General features: G+C 43.1%; 1 protein-coding gene across 2 annotated transcripts in view; it reads left to right on the forward strand.

Moving 5' to 3' along the window:
- The first annotated feature begins 2,629 nt into the window (after positions 1-2,629).
- PLCXD3 (phosphatidylinositol specific phospholipase C X domain containing 3) overlaps positions 2,630-16,486 on the forward strand; it is a 101,445-nt gene continuing 87,588 nt past the window's right edge. For both annotated transcript variants that reach the window (XM_074856409.1, XM_074856410.1), the window contains exon 1: positions 2,630-2,868. In XM_074856409.1, the coding sequence (XP_074712510.1) occupies positions 2,766-2,868 (103 nt within the window). In that variant the 5' untranslated portion in view covers positions 2,630-2,765. The remainder of the gene's footprint in view (positions 2,869-16,486) is intronic.

Raw genomic sequence — 16,486 nt, forward strand, 5'->3', positions numbered from 1 at the left:
ATAGTTTAGGCATTATTACATATAATAACACATTTTTAAATTACAGGGTTTTGCAGGTATTTGTTTTATTGTGCTCTGAGCTACACCCCAAAGCTTTAGAGAATGGAAGAGATCAACAGAGTATTAGCAACATGTTTAACCTTTCAAAAAACTGTATACTTCAGTTTTATCTCAGAAAAGATAGAACACATAGTGGAGTGGATAAAAGTTCAGCAGCAGTTTTGCAGGTAACCAGTGAAATCCATTAATAACTTAACTTAAACTGATTTGATCCAATCATGTTGATAAAAACAGTCATTACTCCTTACTTGAATGTTCTTCAGAAATCTTGAATGTTTTTTACTATAATTCCCTCCTGTCCTTTGAAGATGATGTAAAGTGACATCTTCCATGTTTAGGTCATTAGTGGGTTTTATGTCTTTCTATCCAAATTGTGGATTTTTTTTTTTAAGTTTCTAATACCAGTGATTTTGGAAGGGTAGATTATCATCCTAATAGGCAGGAAGAAACACTGTGAAAATTAAACATGTCTCAGTGACTGTTTGCTTACTCCTTCCCCTTTTCCATGTACTACTCAACTCAGATTCAACATCTCCCCTGAGGTCAACCATCTGTTCATATTTCCCCAGTCAAATCCCACCTCAAGAGCTATTTCTATTACAAAATGTGAGTCAGCAAAATTTCATTTATTTAAATACCTCAGAAATATTCACTCATTTTCCAAGAAATCGTTCCATTATTTTGTAGCTGAAGGACAAGTTTTTCTTCATACTTGCTCTGGAAACCTGGACAGAAAGAGAAAAGAGGGTTACTATTAGTTGTTTTCTGCATTTTTATTTCCAAAGACAGCTGTTACAGAAAATGACTTGGGGTTGTTCGTTGACAAGAAGCTCAACATGACCCAACAATGTACATTTGCAGCCCAGAAAGCCAACCGCATCCTTGGCTGCACCAGGAGAATTGTGACCAGCAGGCAGAGAGAGGGGATTCTCCCCCTCTACTCCGCTCTTGTGAGATCCCACCTGCAGTGCTGTGTCCAGCTCTGGGGCCTCCAAAATAAGAAGGACATGGACCTACTCAAGCAGGTCCAGAGGAGGCCATGGAGATGATCAGGGGGCTGGAGCACCTCCCCTATGAGGACAGGCTGAGAGAGTTGGGGTTGTTCAGCCTGGAGAAGAGAAGGCTCCAAAGAGACCTTATAGGGGCCTTAAAGGGGGCTACAGGAAAGATGGGGAGGGACTCTTTATCAGGGAGTGTAGGGATAGGATGAGGAGTAATAGCTCTAAACTGAAAGAAGGTAGATTTAGATTAGGTATAAGGAATAAATTCTTTAATGTAAGGATGGTGAGACACTGGAACAGGTTGCCCAGAGAAGCTGTGGCTGCCCCCTCCCTGGCAGTGTCCAAGGCCAGGCTGGACCGGGCTTTGAGCAACCTGGTCTAGTGGAAGGTGTCCCTGCCCATGGCAGGGGGGTTGGAACTAGATGATCTTTAAGGTCCCTTCCAACCCAAACCATTCTGTGAGTCTATGATTCTATGCTGAGTGAGAACACAAGCTACAGGACCACAGCTGACCCTCCTAGGAATTCAAGGTGGACTGATAACTGATCCTGGCTCAGGCACGGCTCTCTCCAGGCACTGTTTTTGACAGATCCACCAGGTGAATTTCAACACGTGTATCAACAACTTCGGTAAAAAACAAACAGTCATGCTGACGTCAGAAGATCAGTCTTGTTATAATAGTTCAAGGTGGCTCACAAACCTTTATCAGGTTCATTCATTCATTGATCTGGAGGCAGTAATGTAAATGCTTTGTTAATGCCAACACTTAATATGTGTCTCCAAAGACAGATAGGTTGGGAATGAGAATGGAAGATACTACTTTGGATCGTCCTCAAAGGACAATAAAAATTTATTGCCAAAAATATTACAGATCTCCAAGGAATGTTCAAGTAAGGAGCAATTCTTTTTTTTTTAATGTGAGTAACCCACTGGAAAGGGAGAAGTGTGTACCAGAGGCAGACAAGCTTGCCACAGGAATCTGCCGTGAGAGGTGCCCAACTCCTACCCCAGAATTGATCACCAAGGTCAGGAAGGTTATTGCAAAGTCTCAGGGCTACGCGGGGAACACAAGCCAGCCAGTGCCCCTGAACGCCATCGCCGGAGCGGAGCCTTGTCGGCTACAGCTCCGCGGCCCCGGCCGAGCTCTCGGGGGGCTCCGCTGACTGCACCCGACCCGGGGGGACGGCGACGGGCTGAGCCGGCCGCCTGGAGAGCTGCATGTCGGCGGGGGCCGGGGGCCGGTGCAGCTGCGGGTCCCCGCCAGGGCCCGGGCCGTGACCCTGCTCCCCGCCTCACACCCGCTCAGTTATTTCGGGTGGGCTCGCCCTGCCGAGCACCCCGGGCCGCGCCGCCGGTGATGCCGCCCGGCCCCGCCGCTGAGAGGGCACACGGCGGCGCCGGCGGGGAGCGCGGCGGCCGTTCCCAGGGCTCTCAGAGCAGGGCCCGGCGCTGCGCCGCGGGGAGGCGGCCGGGGGCAGCGCCCGGGCTCGGCGGGGCGGGGGTAGGCGGCGAGAGGCGGCGCCGGGCGGGGCTGGGCCAGGGCCAGGCGGGTAGAAGCGAGCGGCGGCGGCGGGAGAGCGGCAGAGGCGCGGCGGCGGCAGCGGCAGCGGCGGCGGCAGCGGCAGCGGCAGCGGCAGCAGCAGCAGCAGCAGCAGCAGCAGCAGCAGCAGCAGCGGCGGCGGCGGCGGCGGCGGCGGCAGCAGCATGGCTTCGTCGCAAGGGAAGAACGAGTTGCGGTTCGCCGACTGGATGGCAGCTCTGCCCGGCAGCATCCACCGCATCCCGCTCACCAACCTGGCCATCCCGGGTAGGTGCTCCCGCCTCGCCGCCGGGGCGCGCAGCCTTGAGCGCCTTTCGCTGCCTCACGCGCTGCCCTGGCTCTCCTCTGGAGATGCCTCGTCGTGCTCAGGCATGAGCGGGAGGGGCGGGGGGGTGCCCGCAGGACGCGGCTCCTGCGGCCCCAAACTGTAAGGAACTTGGAGGCGATGGGTAGCGGAGCGCACGGGCTGCGCCTGCTGTGTGCGGGAGGAGCGCCTTCCCGCACCGCTTTACTGGACCTCATGTACGACCAAAATGCCATGAATTGCCTGTTCCCTCGTAAACTTGTGCCGCGAGGCCGGGTCCGAGCTCGGGGGGGGGGCGGGGCGGTGGGGTGCAGGGCTGTCGGCTGTCGTGAGGGTAGACAGATCGCGCCGGTGTGCGACTTCATCTCGGGTCGCCTTCAGAAAACATCCGATCTCACCGTGAGAAATGGCAGGTCATGGTACTCTATGAACTCTTTCACTGCTGCACTCTCTGCATTTTTTTAGTAAGGTATTAACTGTAACTGTTTAGACTTACACAAAATACATATCAGAATCCAAAACTGTAATTGATTCAGATGAGCCCTGGTTTGAGGGAGCACCTCATTTTACAAGACATCTTTATCAGCATCCTGACCCCTTTGAGATGAGGTTTCAGAGATGCTGAAGCTGTAACATCTCTTAAGCCCCTTATGAGAAATGCTCACTTCTTGCAAGTTTTGTGTAGCAGCTGCTCATGTTACAGCAATTTTTATAACACTAGTCAAAGATATTTTTTTAAGACAATGTAATTGCAGCAGCTATTTGCTAGAATGTGTTTTCTATAGTTCCGTTTAAACACCGGTGTGTCCTTTTAAAACCATGTCTCTTAGTTTTTTACAGCTTACACAAGCTATGTCTGGTATTTTACTTGCTACACTGGTTTTTGCTATTGGTTGAATGTATCCTGTATAAATTTGTGTCCCTCCAGGGCACAGGAATCCAGCATCTGTAACTGTTAATGTCAAAGTATGTTTGGTGTTAGTAACTTTTCATTAACCCACAAGCTGTGGAATGTTCTTGCAGAATGTTGGCTATGATGAGAAATGAGACTGCAATTCATTGGTCCTTTGCAGGTTAAATCTATTATTTTAGAGACTTCCTCTTGGTTTTGAGGACATTGTGATCAAATTTACTTGCTTCCAGATGCAAGAAATTGCCTTTGATATGCATTCCCTTTAACTGGCTTTCCTGACTGAAGCACCATGAGGCCATTACTGGTGCATCTATCTCACCAAGATCTCTTAGTTACTTTCTCATAGCCTCTTTGTAAAATATTTACAAACTGAAAAAACAGTTTTTCACAGTGGATGTTCTTCAGTGCTTTGGCAGTAATAATACAAGCTTTCACTATTTGTTAACATGTTTAAATTTTTGACAAATACATAACCTACTGTGGGCTGTAAATTCCAGTTAATCCCAGTACAGCATTAAGCAGCGGGCAAATTCTGCAGCCTGTAAGTGCAGAGAATGACCCCTTACATTGGCAGAAGGGTTTTGTTCATGTAACAGCCATGCACACAGTCTTGCTTTTTGTGAAATTAACAGCAAAACTTACATGACTTGAGTGGCATGGGGTTAAGAGCTTTGAAATTTGCCGTTCTGTTATTGTACATTGACACGAACTTCACTTAACTGCCTATCTCACTTTTAAAATGTCAACTTTGGCAAATAGAGCCTTATGGGGAGGGGGGCAATATATTTCATATGAATTAGTCAGTTATGGAGCATGGCACACAGGCTGTTATTATCTTCTAACAGCAGATTTATTATATTCAACATACAGTATGGAAATACACAATATTAGTACAAAGGCAAACATGGGATTGGTTTCATCCTTTAAGAAGAAATAACCTTTGAGACATTCATGTCTCATGTAAGTTTCCTCCTATATGACCACAGCTAAACATTAATGCTAGGTGTGCGTGACAGCTATTAACATGTAACTGCTATTCAAGTAATTAATGCAAGGAACGTGTAGAATCCAAAACCTCGTATGTCAAATAGTTTTAACTTGTGAATTTTCAACTGTTTTGGAAACTAACATTTAATTACTAATGTATTCATACAATTACTGCTATATCTTCTAAATAGCATTTTGTTTACATTGCTTTTTTTTTGTTTCCTTGCCAAAATAAGTTAACAGTACTTTTTTTTTTTTTTTTCCTTTTCCCCCAGCAGGATGTAAGCTTCCCTTGCGCAGTAGGAATACTGATTTTGACCTTAATTCAGCAGGATAGAATTCAGTTCTGGAGCCAGCGTAACAGTCCGGTGCTAATGTTGAAGAAAACTATTAGCTTGAAAATGTTAGAATGAATTTTCCAAATGAATGTATCATCACTTAACCAATACAGAGGATGTTCCACTATATTAGAGGAAAAATGTTTTATTAGAAATAATCAGTACATTTCTCACTGTTTAGAAGGAGTTCTTGGAACTCAGATGATACACTGGTTTTGCACAGACATGCATGTAATATTTTAACTGTTGCAAAGAGAAGCAGAAAACCCATAGTATTCTGTCATTATTATATTTAAATGATACTGTTGAAGGTATGTTATGTTCGTATTATATTTAAAAACATGAGCAATCACACATTTTTCTTTTTTTTTTTCCTAATTGGTCAGTTTTTAAGCTTATGCAGACACAAATTTATACTATATATCACCAATTATGTTTCCATAGTCAGTGCTGAATTTTGTTAGTATTCCAATAAATTCATTTACTCATTTCATTCTCTACAGTTCAAGCCAGGTACTATTATTTTCCTAAGACCAGGAATCCAGTAGATGAGGCAGAGTTATTTAATATAACTTGTGCCAGCTTTGTTAATCAGAAACTTTTCCATTTGGATTTCTTCCAAATATGAGGATGATGTGTTATACCATGACATTTTCTTCTTTTCTTGTGCTGTCTATGTCCGTGTTCTCTTGCACTGCAAATGGCAGATTTTCCTCAAGTGAAGGATACCATTAGCAAATAATAGTATACAGTATTTGGAAATAAAAGAATCTCTTCGATTCCAGAAAATACCATGCATATTTAGTCTTCTATTGCCATGACAATTAGAGCAATGACAGGATATATTCTTAGGATTACAGCCCAAGGTGTGTGTCTCCTAGCATTTGTAAACTGCCTTTTATGTTAAAAGATCTGCCTAGCTAAACTGACAACAGTCTGGTGAAGAAAAAAAAGTGGAGGATTGTGGATTGGTTTTGTTGATGGTTGGGGGTGGGGAATATCTTTTGGTACTTGGTAAAATGTAGTTTTGTTCAAAGCCTGTGCCTCTTTGATCAGGGTAAGAAGTAGTTTTTTGTTGATAATGTATGTTTATAGAACTGAAATCTTTGTGCTCTGAGATCAAGGCTAGAAGGTGACGTATAGAGAGCCTATGTATTCTGCTGTGTTAATGCCCTCTTCTTAATCCGGGTTGAGCATATAAACTATGTGCAATGCAGTAAAGTAGACATCAGTAGGCAGCATTTCCTTATGAATTGAGACCCACTTACTGATCAATTAACTTTCTTACTGACAATCTGTAAATATGTATCTAGTTTTACATCAGTGTGAGTTTTTGTACAAATAATAAGTGTTATACATGTTGCCTTTTCCCCTGATGTTAGTATTCCAAACTTCTGAGAAGTCTAGAAGAATAATTTGTGATAGAAAAGAGTATTTTCCTCCCCAAGTAACTAATCCCTCCACCAAAATTTGTGCTAGCCTAAGATCTGCCATATGAGCAATCCTGATGTGTGCTAGGGACATGTCTGTCCTTCATATAATGTAGAAAAAATCTTCTGAATGAGTTTGAGGCCCAAAATATTCCTTGAGTGCATAATTTTGAGAGTTGGGACTCCAGGTTTTTGTTTCATAGGAAAGTCTTCTACTGTCTTTGAGCAGATAAAACCTTTGGCCTCAGTATTTGCTCTTGTCACTGGAGGATTCACTGTGAGCAATACAACCCTCAGTGAAAATTATTTTCACAATGATACCAGCTTGGCAGCTATGTTTGCTTAATGTTCCTTAAGAGGAATGCACAGGACCTGACTGGCTTCTTTTGTTTCTCAGATGAGATTTTTTTTTAAATTTTATTTTGACCTATAAATTTCTTTGTCCATCAGCCAGAAAACAATTACTAGACACAGCAGAGCTAAAGTTGGCTCATTTTAAATGAGAAGCTGTTGGCAGGTGGAATTTTTTTATGCTACCCATCTTTAGAAAGAGACTCTGAGACTTGAAATTTGTATTTTTCACTATCCCACTATCATCATGCTTTGAAAAGAAAGAGCAAGACTTCACAGAGAATTAGTTTGCAAAAAGAGAGGATGTGTGATAGTGTCAAAGGTGTATTAAGAGATGATAGATGATACAGGGAGACTTGGGAAAAGCATGCATGTGACTGTATTTTATATTTTAGTAATTTTGTGAATGACAGCACTGCTGAAGTAAAATAACACCATTTCAAATATTTTAAATTCCTGTCTTCTGTTGTAATAACTTGCAACTGTTTAAGTGATTGCTTCTTGGGTGGACACTTCTCATTCTCAGCCCCAAGGGCTAGAAATACTTCTTTGTTGGTTATATAGATAGGCAACACTCACTGTTTAAATGTTATTAGGGAGCTCTTTAATTTTGAGCTTGAATAGCTGATAAATTGGATGTTCTTAGAGTGAAGAGTGATTGTCTTTGGGAAGCAAGTGGGACCTGTTTCATCCTTGTCTGTCCACTAGTGATCAACAGGGTACCTCCACTTCACTTGCCAGGTCCGATTCTGTACAAAGTTAGCTCCTCCTAGAACCATAAACTGATGATGTGGGTAAACTTATACATAAACCTATAATGCAGGTTGCCCATTCGCTTCTGACATGCATGTAAGTATCTAGAACTGTTTCTTTTTCCTGTGCACCCTTTACTCTATTTCAGTGTTCTACCTGAAATAAGTACTTTATTTTCTGCTCAGAAAATGAGCAAAGATCTTCATAACTGGCCTCCCTAACTTTTTTAGGCTAGCTCTCTTCTTCCTTATTGAGGGTCGTCTTTTTACATAATTTTTATCCACAAAACAGTCTCTCACTGGCCCTGCACATGCTAATGTGTCATTTCCAACCCTTTCAGAAATATTTCTGTGGATACAGTTTCCTGTGTCATTCAGCACTTATTTCCCCTGCCATCATGTGTTTCTAGCATGCACAAAATTAAGCTGTTTGGTTCCTTGCACTGCTGTAAAAATCTAACAGTTCAAGCCCTTCAGTTACTTGCCCATCTGCTACGAGAAGTAATTTGAAACTGCTTTTGCTTGGTTTCCCAACAGGAGCTGTTTATTTAATCCCTCAGTCTCTGTCCACTCTGTCTCCTGTGGCTTAGTTCCAGCAGAGCTGGCTTCTTCTCTGACCTGCCTTGCATCCCACCACCATGGCAGGTGCGGCAGAGGGAATGGCTTTATTGCCATCTGGAATTATTCCTCTGTTTCCACCTCATTGAATTTCTGTTTCATTTCATCTCTTGGCTGAAAACTTCTTAACTGTTCTCTGCATCTAGACTGCCCTTCTGACAATTTTTAGCTTTGTGTTTGGTATGTGTTTTATGTTTGGTAGCATACTACAGTTCTTACCATAGTGCAACTTGTACTGTGTCTTTCACACAAAATGACACTTGATTTGAAGATGCTCAGACACACTCAATTGTGCAAGTAATTAAAAATGCAGGTGCAAAGTAGACAAAGTTATGGAGACTATAACTTTAAGACCCCTAAGAGGGTTATGTAGTTTCTTCTACTAGAAATTGATTACATATCTTTAATAAATACTTTTCAGATTTAGTAAACAGATTCATGTTTAACAGTTCTGCTCTTCAAAGAGCAGCCAGTTCCAGGGAGAATAACCTTCATGCCCATCTTTTCCTTTCTTCAAAATAGGTACAAATTATGGATGCCTAATTTGTGAACAGATCTGCTTGTACAGTTCTTAGAGAAAAGCCCATGGGACACTGCAAGCATATAATTTGGAAGAAAAATTGTTCAAAATCTGAAAGTTTGTATTTTAATCTAAACTTTTGCAAGGTTGAATGTTTTTTGTGTTTGACCTACTGTAGCATACCTTGGTTTAATCTTATCTTTTCCATTATTTTGAAGAGCTGTGTGGTTATCAGCTAAGAACTGTACAGAAACAGTGAAATGCTGGGGTAAGTCAATGTAAGCAAAAGTAACAAAGCACTTCTTTTCCCCTCTCAAGTAACCTGCCAGAAATGGGAATCACTAGTGATTTCCTCCAGGGGACACCCATCTGCAATAAGGGCTGGAAGGAGGATATGGGAAACTATAGGCCTGTCAGTCTGACCTTGGTGCTGGGGAAGGTTATGGAGCAGATCATCTTGAGTGCCATCACATGTACAGGACAACAAGGTGATCAGGCCCAGCATGGAAAGGCAGGTTCTGCTTGACTAACCTGATGTCCTTCTATGATATCGAGTGCACCCTCAGTAAGTTTGCAGATGACACCAAGTTGGGTGGGAGTGTTGCTCTGCTCGAGGGTAGGGAGGCTCTGCAGAGAGATCTGGACAGGCTGGAGCGATGGGCTAAGGCCAACTGTAGGAGTTTCAATAAGGCCAAATGCCGGGTGCTGCACTTCAGCCACAACAACCCCCAGCAGCGCTACAGGCTTGGGGAGGAGTGGCTGGAGAGCTGCCAGTCAGAGAGGGACCTGGGGGTGTTGATTGACAGCCGGCTGAACATGAGCCAGCAGTGTGCCCAGGTGGCCAGGAAGGCCAATGGTATCCTGGCTTGCATCAGCAATAGCGTGGCCAGCAGGGATAGGAAAGTGATCTTACCCCTGTACTCGGCACTGGTGAGGCCACACCTTGATTCCTGTGTTCAGTTTTGGGCCCCTCACTACAAAAAGGACATTGAATTACTTGAGCGTGTCCAGAGAAGGGCAACGAAGCTGGTGAAGGGTCTGGAGCACATGTCGTATGAGGAGCGGCTGAGGGAACTGGGGTTGTTTAGCCTGGAGAAGAGGAGGCTGAGGGGAGACCTCATTGCCCTCTACAACTACCTGAAAGGAGGTTGCAGAGATCCGGGGATGAGCCTCTTTAACCACGTAATAAGTGATAGGACAAGAGGGAATGGCCTCAAGTTGTGCCAGGGAAGGTTTAGACTAGATATTAGGAAGCATTTCTTTACAGAACAGGTAGTTAGGTGTTGGAATGGGCTGCCCGGGGAGGTGGTGGAGTCCCCATCCCTGGAGGTGTTCAAGAGGCGGGTTGACACAGCGCTGAGGGATATGATGTAGTTGAGAACTGTCAGTGTTAGGTTAACGGTTGGACTAGATGATCTTCAAGGTCCCTTCCAACCTAGATGATTCTGTGATTCTGTGATTCTCTGATAGGGTGGCCTGCTCAGTAGATGAGGGAGAGGCCATGAATGTTGTTTACCTTGACTTTAGTAAAGCTTTTGACACTGTTTCCCACAGACTTCTCCTGGAGAAACTGACGGCTCATGGCTTGGACAGGCATATGCTTCTCTGGGTAAAAAACTGTCTGGATGGCCAGGCCTAAAGACTGGTGGTGAATGGGGTTAAATCCAATTGGTAGGCGGTCACAAGTGGTGTTCCTAAGGGCTCAGTATTGGGGCCAGTTCTGTTTAACACCTTTATCAATGATCTGGACGAGGGTATCCAGTGCATCCTCAGTAAATTTGCAGAGTGTTGATCTTCTTGAGGGTAGGAAGGCTTCTCAGAGGGATCTGGACAGGCTGGAGCGATGGGCTGAGGCCAACTGTATTGAAATTCAACAATTGTGACCCCTGCACTTGGGTCACAACAACCTCCTGCAATGCTACAGGCTTAGAGAAGAGTGGCTGGAGAGCTGCCTGGCGGAAAAGGTCCTGGGGGTGTTGGTCAACAGCCGTCTGAATATCAGCTGGCAGTGTGCCTGGGTGTCTAAGAAGGCCAACAGCATCCTGGCTTGTATCAGAAATAGCGTGGCCAGCAGGACTAGGGAAGTAATTGTCCCCTTGTACTTGACACTGGTGAGGCCGCACCTCGAGTACTATGTTCAGTTTTGGGCCCCTCACTACAAGAAAGACATTGAGGTGCCGGAGCGTCTCCAAAGAAGAGCAACAAAGCTCGTGAAGGGTCTAGAGCACAAGTCTTACCAGGAGCGGCTGAGGGAACTGGGGTTGTTTAGTCTGGAGAAGAGGAGGCTGAGAGGAGACCTCATCACCCTCTACAACTACCTGAAAGGAGTGTGTAGCAGGGTGGATGTCAGTCTCTTCTCCCAAGTAACGAAGGATAGGACGAGAGGATTTAGGCTCAGGTTGCACCAGGGGAGGTTTAGATTAGGTATTAGGAAAAATTTCTTCACTGAAAGAGTTATTAAGCATTGAAACACTCTGTCCAGGGAAATGGTTGAGTCACCATCCCTGGAGGTATTTAAAAGATGTGTAGATGTGGCCCTTAGGGACATGGTTTAGTGGTGGACTTGGCACTGTTAGGTTAACAGTTGGACTCAATGATCTTAAAGGTCTTTTCCAACCTAGATCATTCTATGATTTCAGTGATGAATAGTTTCTGCACTTTCATGTATTTGTGCTTCTGATAGAAAACTCTGCCGGTGCTGTGTATGTTTGCACAGCTATTCCACTTGTGGTCATATTTCACATTTTAATAGTGAGGGTTCAGTTTCCTTACTGGATATAGATAAATAGCAAAGAAATAATTTGTGCCAAGAAGTGGTTGGTTAATCTGAAGTTCTGAAATAATTTTGTTCTACCATTTTTTCACATGGAAGAACAGCTAAACAACAAAACTGTTAAATTGCAGTTTATAATACCAATAGTAACCCCTCCTTAAATTGTCATTTGTCCAAAATGCTTGAGGCAAAGCTGAAGATCATTGTTCCCTCGTAGATTAGTGCCTGGTAGATGAGGACTAAATGTTGAAAGGTACTGAGGACTGCCAGCTTCCTTGGAAGCTGATGTGCCTCAGTCTTCCATTAGCTCAGGTTCAGGTATCCAAAGAGAATCTTCACTGAAATGTTCGTACTGTAGCGAAATGTCATAACTACTTAAAAGTTGGTTTTCTTTAGGTGAAATGGAATATATTGTTTTCCCTGTTTGGAAGTACAGATTTGGTCTTTTTCTGTCTGTTCTAAAACCATCTCACAGTTTTCACTGTGATCTAATTTTTAAGAAAATTTCTAGAACAGTTTTTAAATGTTTGCCACCTTTTAAAACTTCTCTGTTCATATTAGATAAAGTTTAATCTTTGCTTTGTCTAATCTCTTATCTGGTTAGATTGCATACCTCATGCATAAATACTTCATCTTAGTGTTTCAACTATGAAATAAAATATCGCAGAATATCTTGAAAAAGAGAAAGGGAGGAAAGAAAAAATGGATTTCCTTAGTTGTGGTTTCAGTCTTCACTCCCATCTGTGTGTGACGCTTACGATGTTTCAGATGACTGGAGATGTATGACATGCTGCAGCTATGAAGGTGAAAGCCAATCCACAAAGTTTATTGGATTATAAATTTTTGCTTCTGATTTTTAAAAGCCAGAATAAAGGGCACTGAACTAACCTGCTCTTTAAATAAATTCTGCAGCTTTATTTTTTTTTTTTTCCAAAAAAATGAAAGTGTTGGCTTAGGGCCTCAAAGTGTATTAGTTTGTTGGTTTTGCTAAACCCTTTTGTTAAAACTTCCTATTCTTCAAAAATACACACTTCAGACTAGTCTGGATGTTCACACCAAAGCCAAATGACATGTTTGTAAATCTTCTGAACCAGCATGTGAGTGGAATTGTCTTCTGATGTTTCACTTGGATGCCTGCTATTAAAGGGTAGAAAAGAAATGGAGAAGTTTTAGTAATTTTCATTATCTGTGAAGCTGCTGTATGATCTTTAGAAAGCTGTTAGAAATCTCTGCCATTTTTTCATCTTTGTAGACTGCAGCTGGTAATCTCAAGAAGACTACTGATACTGAGGCTGGTCTTGTTCTTAGGAGGATAACTGGGTCAGGAAGTGTGCTCCATGGGTTGTGGAACATTTCACTGACCCCTAGGCAGTGCTTTGGGAGAAAGGCCATTTGTCTGTTTCACACTGCAAAGCTCACACAAGCTTTTGATGGAGTGCTGCTCTTCAGCCATGTGAATAATACCCAGAAGTTGCTTTGTCAGCAGAGAAGAAGTTTGAGTAGATACTGATTCTAGTTGCTAGTGCAGGAATCCCAACTTGTTTGCTATTTTAGGATCAGTCTTGTTTCTGTTGAAGCCCTTAAATTTTGCAAGACTGTTCTAACTATATAGATTATGTTCATAAGTACTGTCTCAGAAGCCATGGCAAGCTGGGGAGGTGGCGTTCCTTAAATATTGTGTGTGTACATGCATGTTCTCATCATGTGATCCAAAAAACTGAGTATTTTGCATTGGTTCCCTCAGACTTAAACTGTCTGCTTTGACATCTCAAAAGTGGCTTGTCTATGTATGATGGACGGATCAGGACATCACTTTGAAGCTACTGCAGAAGACATCTGCTAGTTGCTTTTTCCACTGCTGGAAAGCAAGGAGGACTACATTTGCACTCTGTATTGCAGTGCAGTAGGAAAGAATCATTAGTGCACTGAGGTGAGCTGCGTTTGAACAGAAACTCCCAAGTTATCCTCAAAAAGGAGGAAGGTGTTGACTAGAAGTTCTCCTGGAGGTAAAGATCTAACCTGGACATTGAATAACAGATGCTGTGGGTTTGCCTGTGTTCATCTTTGTATCCTCATTGCACTGCTTTTAGGGAGTTGCATCACTGGATCTCCAGAACCTGTTCTCAGCAGGTGCATGCTGGAATTAGCTGTGCTTGCGTATACATATTGGGCCTCAGAGCACACCACAGCAGTCAGCAGTGCATTTTTTTGGTCAACAGATTGCATGTTTAAAGTCAGAAGTACTTAGACCATGTAAGTATGTGAACCCAAGTCTGGAATTTTCTGTTTTGGCAGTGTTTGTGGGTTGTTTTGTTTTTTTAATGCTTCAGATTTTTCCCCAAGTTGATATAGTTCTCTCACTATCTCCAGGACTGAAGTTCAGGCTTTTCCAATGGCACAGAGATGCTCAGTTTTGATAAACTTTAATCTTCAAAGCATTGCTCGGTTGGAGTTCTGACTTAGTCTGCCTCTGAAGCAAAATTGACAGCCTTTATGCTTTTCAGTAGGAGAGTTTGCCTCAAAAGAGTCCTGTGTGGGATGGGAATGGGGAGCCTATGTATTTTGTCCTTCTAGTCATGCTTCAAGGCTTATCTAGTAGTGTAGGCTCTTGCTGCAATAGGGAGCTGGACTCATGCTGCTAGCCAAGTGTTATTTAGTGCATGTGCCTAGTGAATGTTTTGAGAAACATTTTATAAATTGACAATAAAGAAGGAGAAATGAAGCCAGCTTCAGTAATTTTTGGATGTAGTTGTCTTATAGGGGAAACAAGCCAAGAGACTGTGAAAGACATAAACAGTGCATATACATATGAATGCTGTTGCTTCTAGTGTGCAGAGGCAGGAATCTCTTTAGATTGGTATATGGAGAAAACTGGGATTTCTAAGATCAGTTTGAATGAACTGACTGTCAGTGATGGAGGGTCTTCTGGCTGGAAACGATGTGAATATGAACTGATAAAACCAGACACTGACTTATTTAAGAGCTTGGGATGATATGGTGGTGGTACTGAGGAGAAATGGTTTGCTTTTGTGCCATTATGTATTTGGCCCTGTCAAATCCTCCTGCTCTGCATGGGTCAGAGCAAGTCACTGAAAGGTTGGCTGGTCTGGTCCACCTTATGATTTCAATTTCTAGCTGTTTTGTTAATGTAATTCCTACACCACAAAATTCTTTGAGGTTGCATCCTTTACACAAGACAGTAGTAATCTCTGCTGTGGGAGAGTGACTTCAGTTTTGCAGGAGAGCCGTGTAGGTAAATGGACAAATAAACATAATGAGTATTGAAGTGAGCCAGGTTACGTGGTGTGGGAGATGCAAGGGTGGAGATCTAAGGCTAGGGTGAGAAGTAGTGTGCTGAAGGACATCGAAGGTGCCACTGGTTTAGTGCCCTGACTCTGGTGTCTTCTCTGGTCTGTGTCAGGGAAAGGGCTTAAGGATGAGGTGAGAATAAAGGGATATTCCCACACACATATATCCCCTTACTCTTCTAGCCCGTGGATTTCTTGAGCCAGAAGGTTGCATCCAAACTATTATGTTGTACAACCTCTGATGGACTGCTTTTCCATTGGCTTTCAAGACAGCTGTGTTCATTAGTCTGTAAGGCTGGAGTAGGGACTTTCCCTGTTCCCCTTGGCTGTTGGAGACTGTGAGGTTTGTACAGTTGTGGGGAGAGGGCACAAGGGTTTGTGACACTTGCTCAGTGATGGGAGAATGTGACTGGGACAAGAGAGGACTGAGACAAGTTTGGATCCCTGCCTCTGGAACAGCTTAGTTTTTTGACACTGAATAGATACTGGATAGAACTACAGAACCTCCGCTGGGAGCAGTGGATGCAGCCTGAATGCCTCCTTCCTAGCTGAGCATGGTAGCTTGTCTTGTGGTCTCCTGGGTCCTGTGAATCTCACCCACTGCTGTGGAGATGTAGGGGCATGACTGGAGGACATCCTCTTCATTTTCCCAATGCTCAGTAGTTTCTGGCTATTCATGATCCATATAAATCAACATTTCTTTGCCCTGGAGGAAACATATATCGCTCTGACATGCATGCATTGTGCCACCTACCCTAGAGGAACTAACACTTGTGGTGGCCTCTTTCCAGTCCAGCCTGCTTCTCAAGTAAGTCTTCAGGCAACAATAAGCCACCAGTGTAATTTTCAGACTGGATTTTATCTTTGTTTGGCATTGCTTTCCCAGATGTGCCAAGAGAGATAAGATTTCTTAATCTTTAAACTACCTTTCTAGGCTGTGAATTAGCTTGAATTTTATCAGAGAGAGGGGAGGTGATGGTCTTTTGTTGTCATTTTAAGGTTTTAATAATAGATGTTTTCATATTTTGAATGGTATTCAGAAGTGCCGATAAACAAACTTAATGCCTTGAAAGCAACTTCTCCAACTCAAGAGATAATGCCCTTTCCTTTTGAAATTGCTATTGTCTACAAGACTATGCTGTTCCTGGAACACAGAAGTGAAGAAACTAAATGCAATCCCTTTCACATCACACTTTCCTTCAGGTGTCATTTTAACTCTGTCTTAAGTGTGGGATACAGGCCGGAGATACTTAGTTAGAGATTATTTAAAGCCATATGGAGAAGTATTCTTCTAACATGGAAATCACATTTAAAAGTAAGTGAGGATAGGCTAGCAATTATGTCACTCTGTCTCAGATAGTAATTTGTGAGCTCTGTTTTAATCTAAGAGACAAAGTAATGTGTTTTCAAAACCCACTAGCTTTTGGACAAACCAGGAAAGATCCAGGAGGCAGAGAAGGCAACCTTATGCTTGAACATCATGCTTTTTTGCATGAGTTCAACCCAGTTCGCAGTTAAGTTTGGGTGGGTTTTTTGTTTGATTTCATTTTGGACAGTTTATTGGATAATAGAATTCACTGACTGCCAGGAG

Source organism: Strix uralensis, chromosome Z (assembly GCF_047716275.1).
Source record: "Strix uralensis isolate ZFMK-TIS-50842 chromosome Z, bStrUra1, whole genome shotgun sequence".
NCBI classification, from domain to species: Eukaryota; Metazoa; Chordata; class Aves; order Strigiformes; family Strigidae; genus Strix; species Strix uralensis.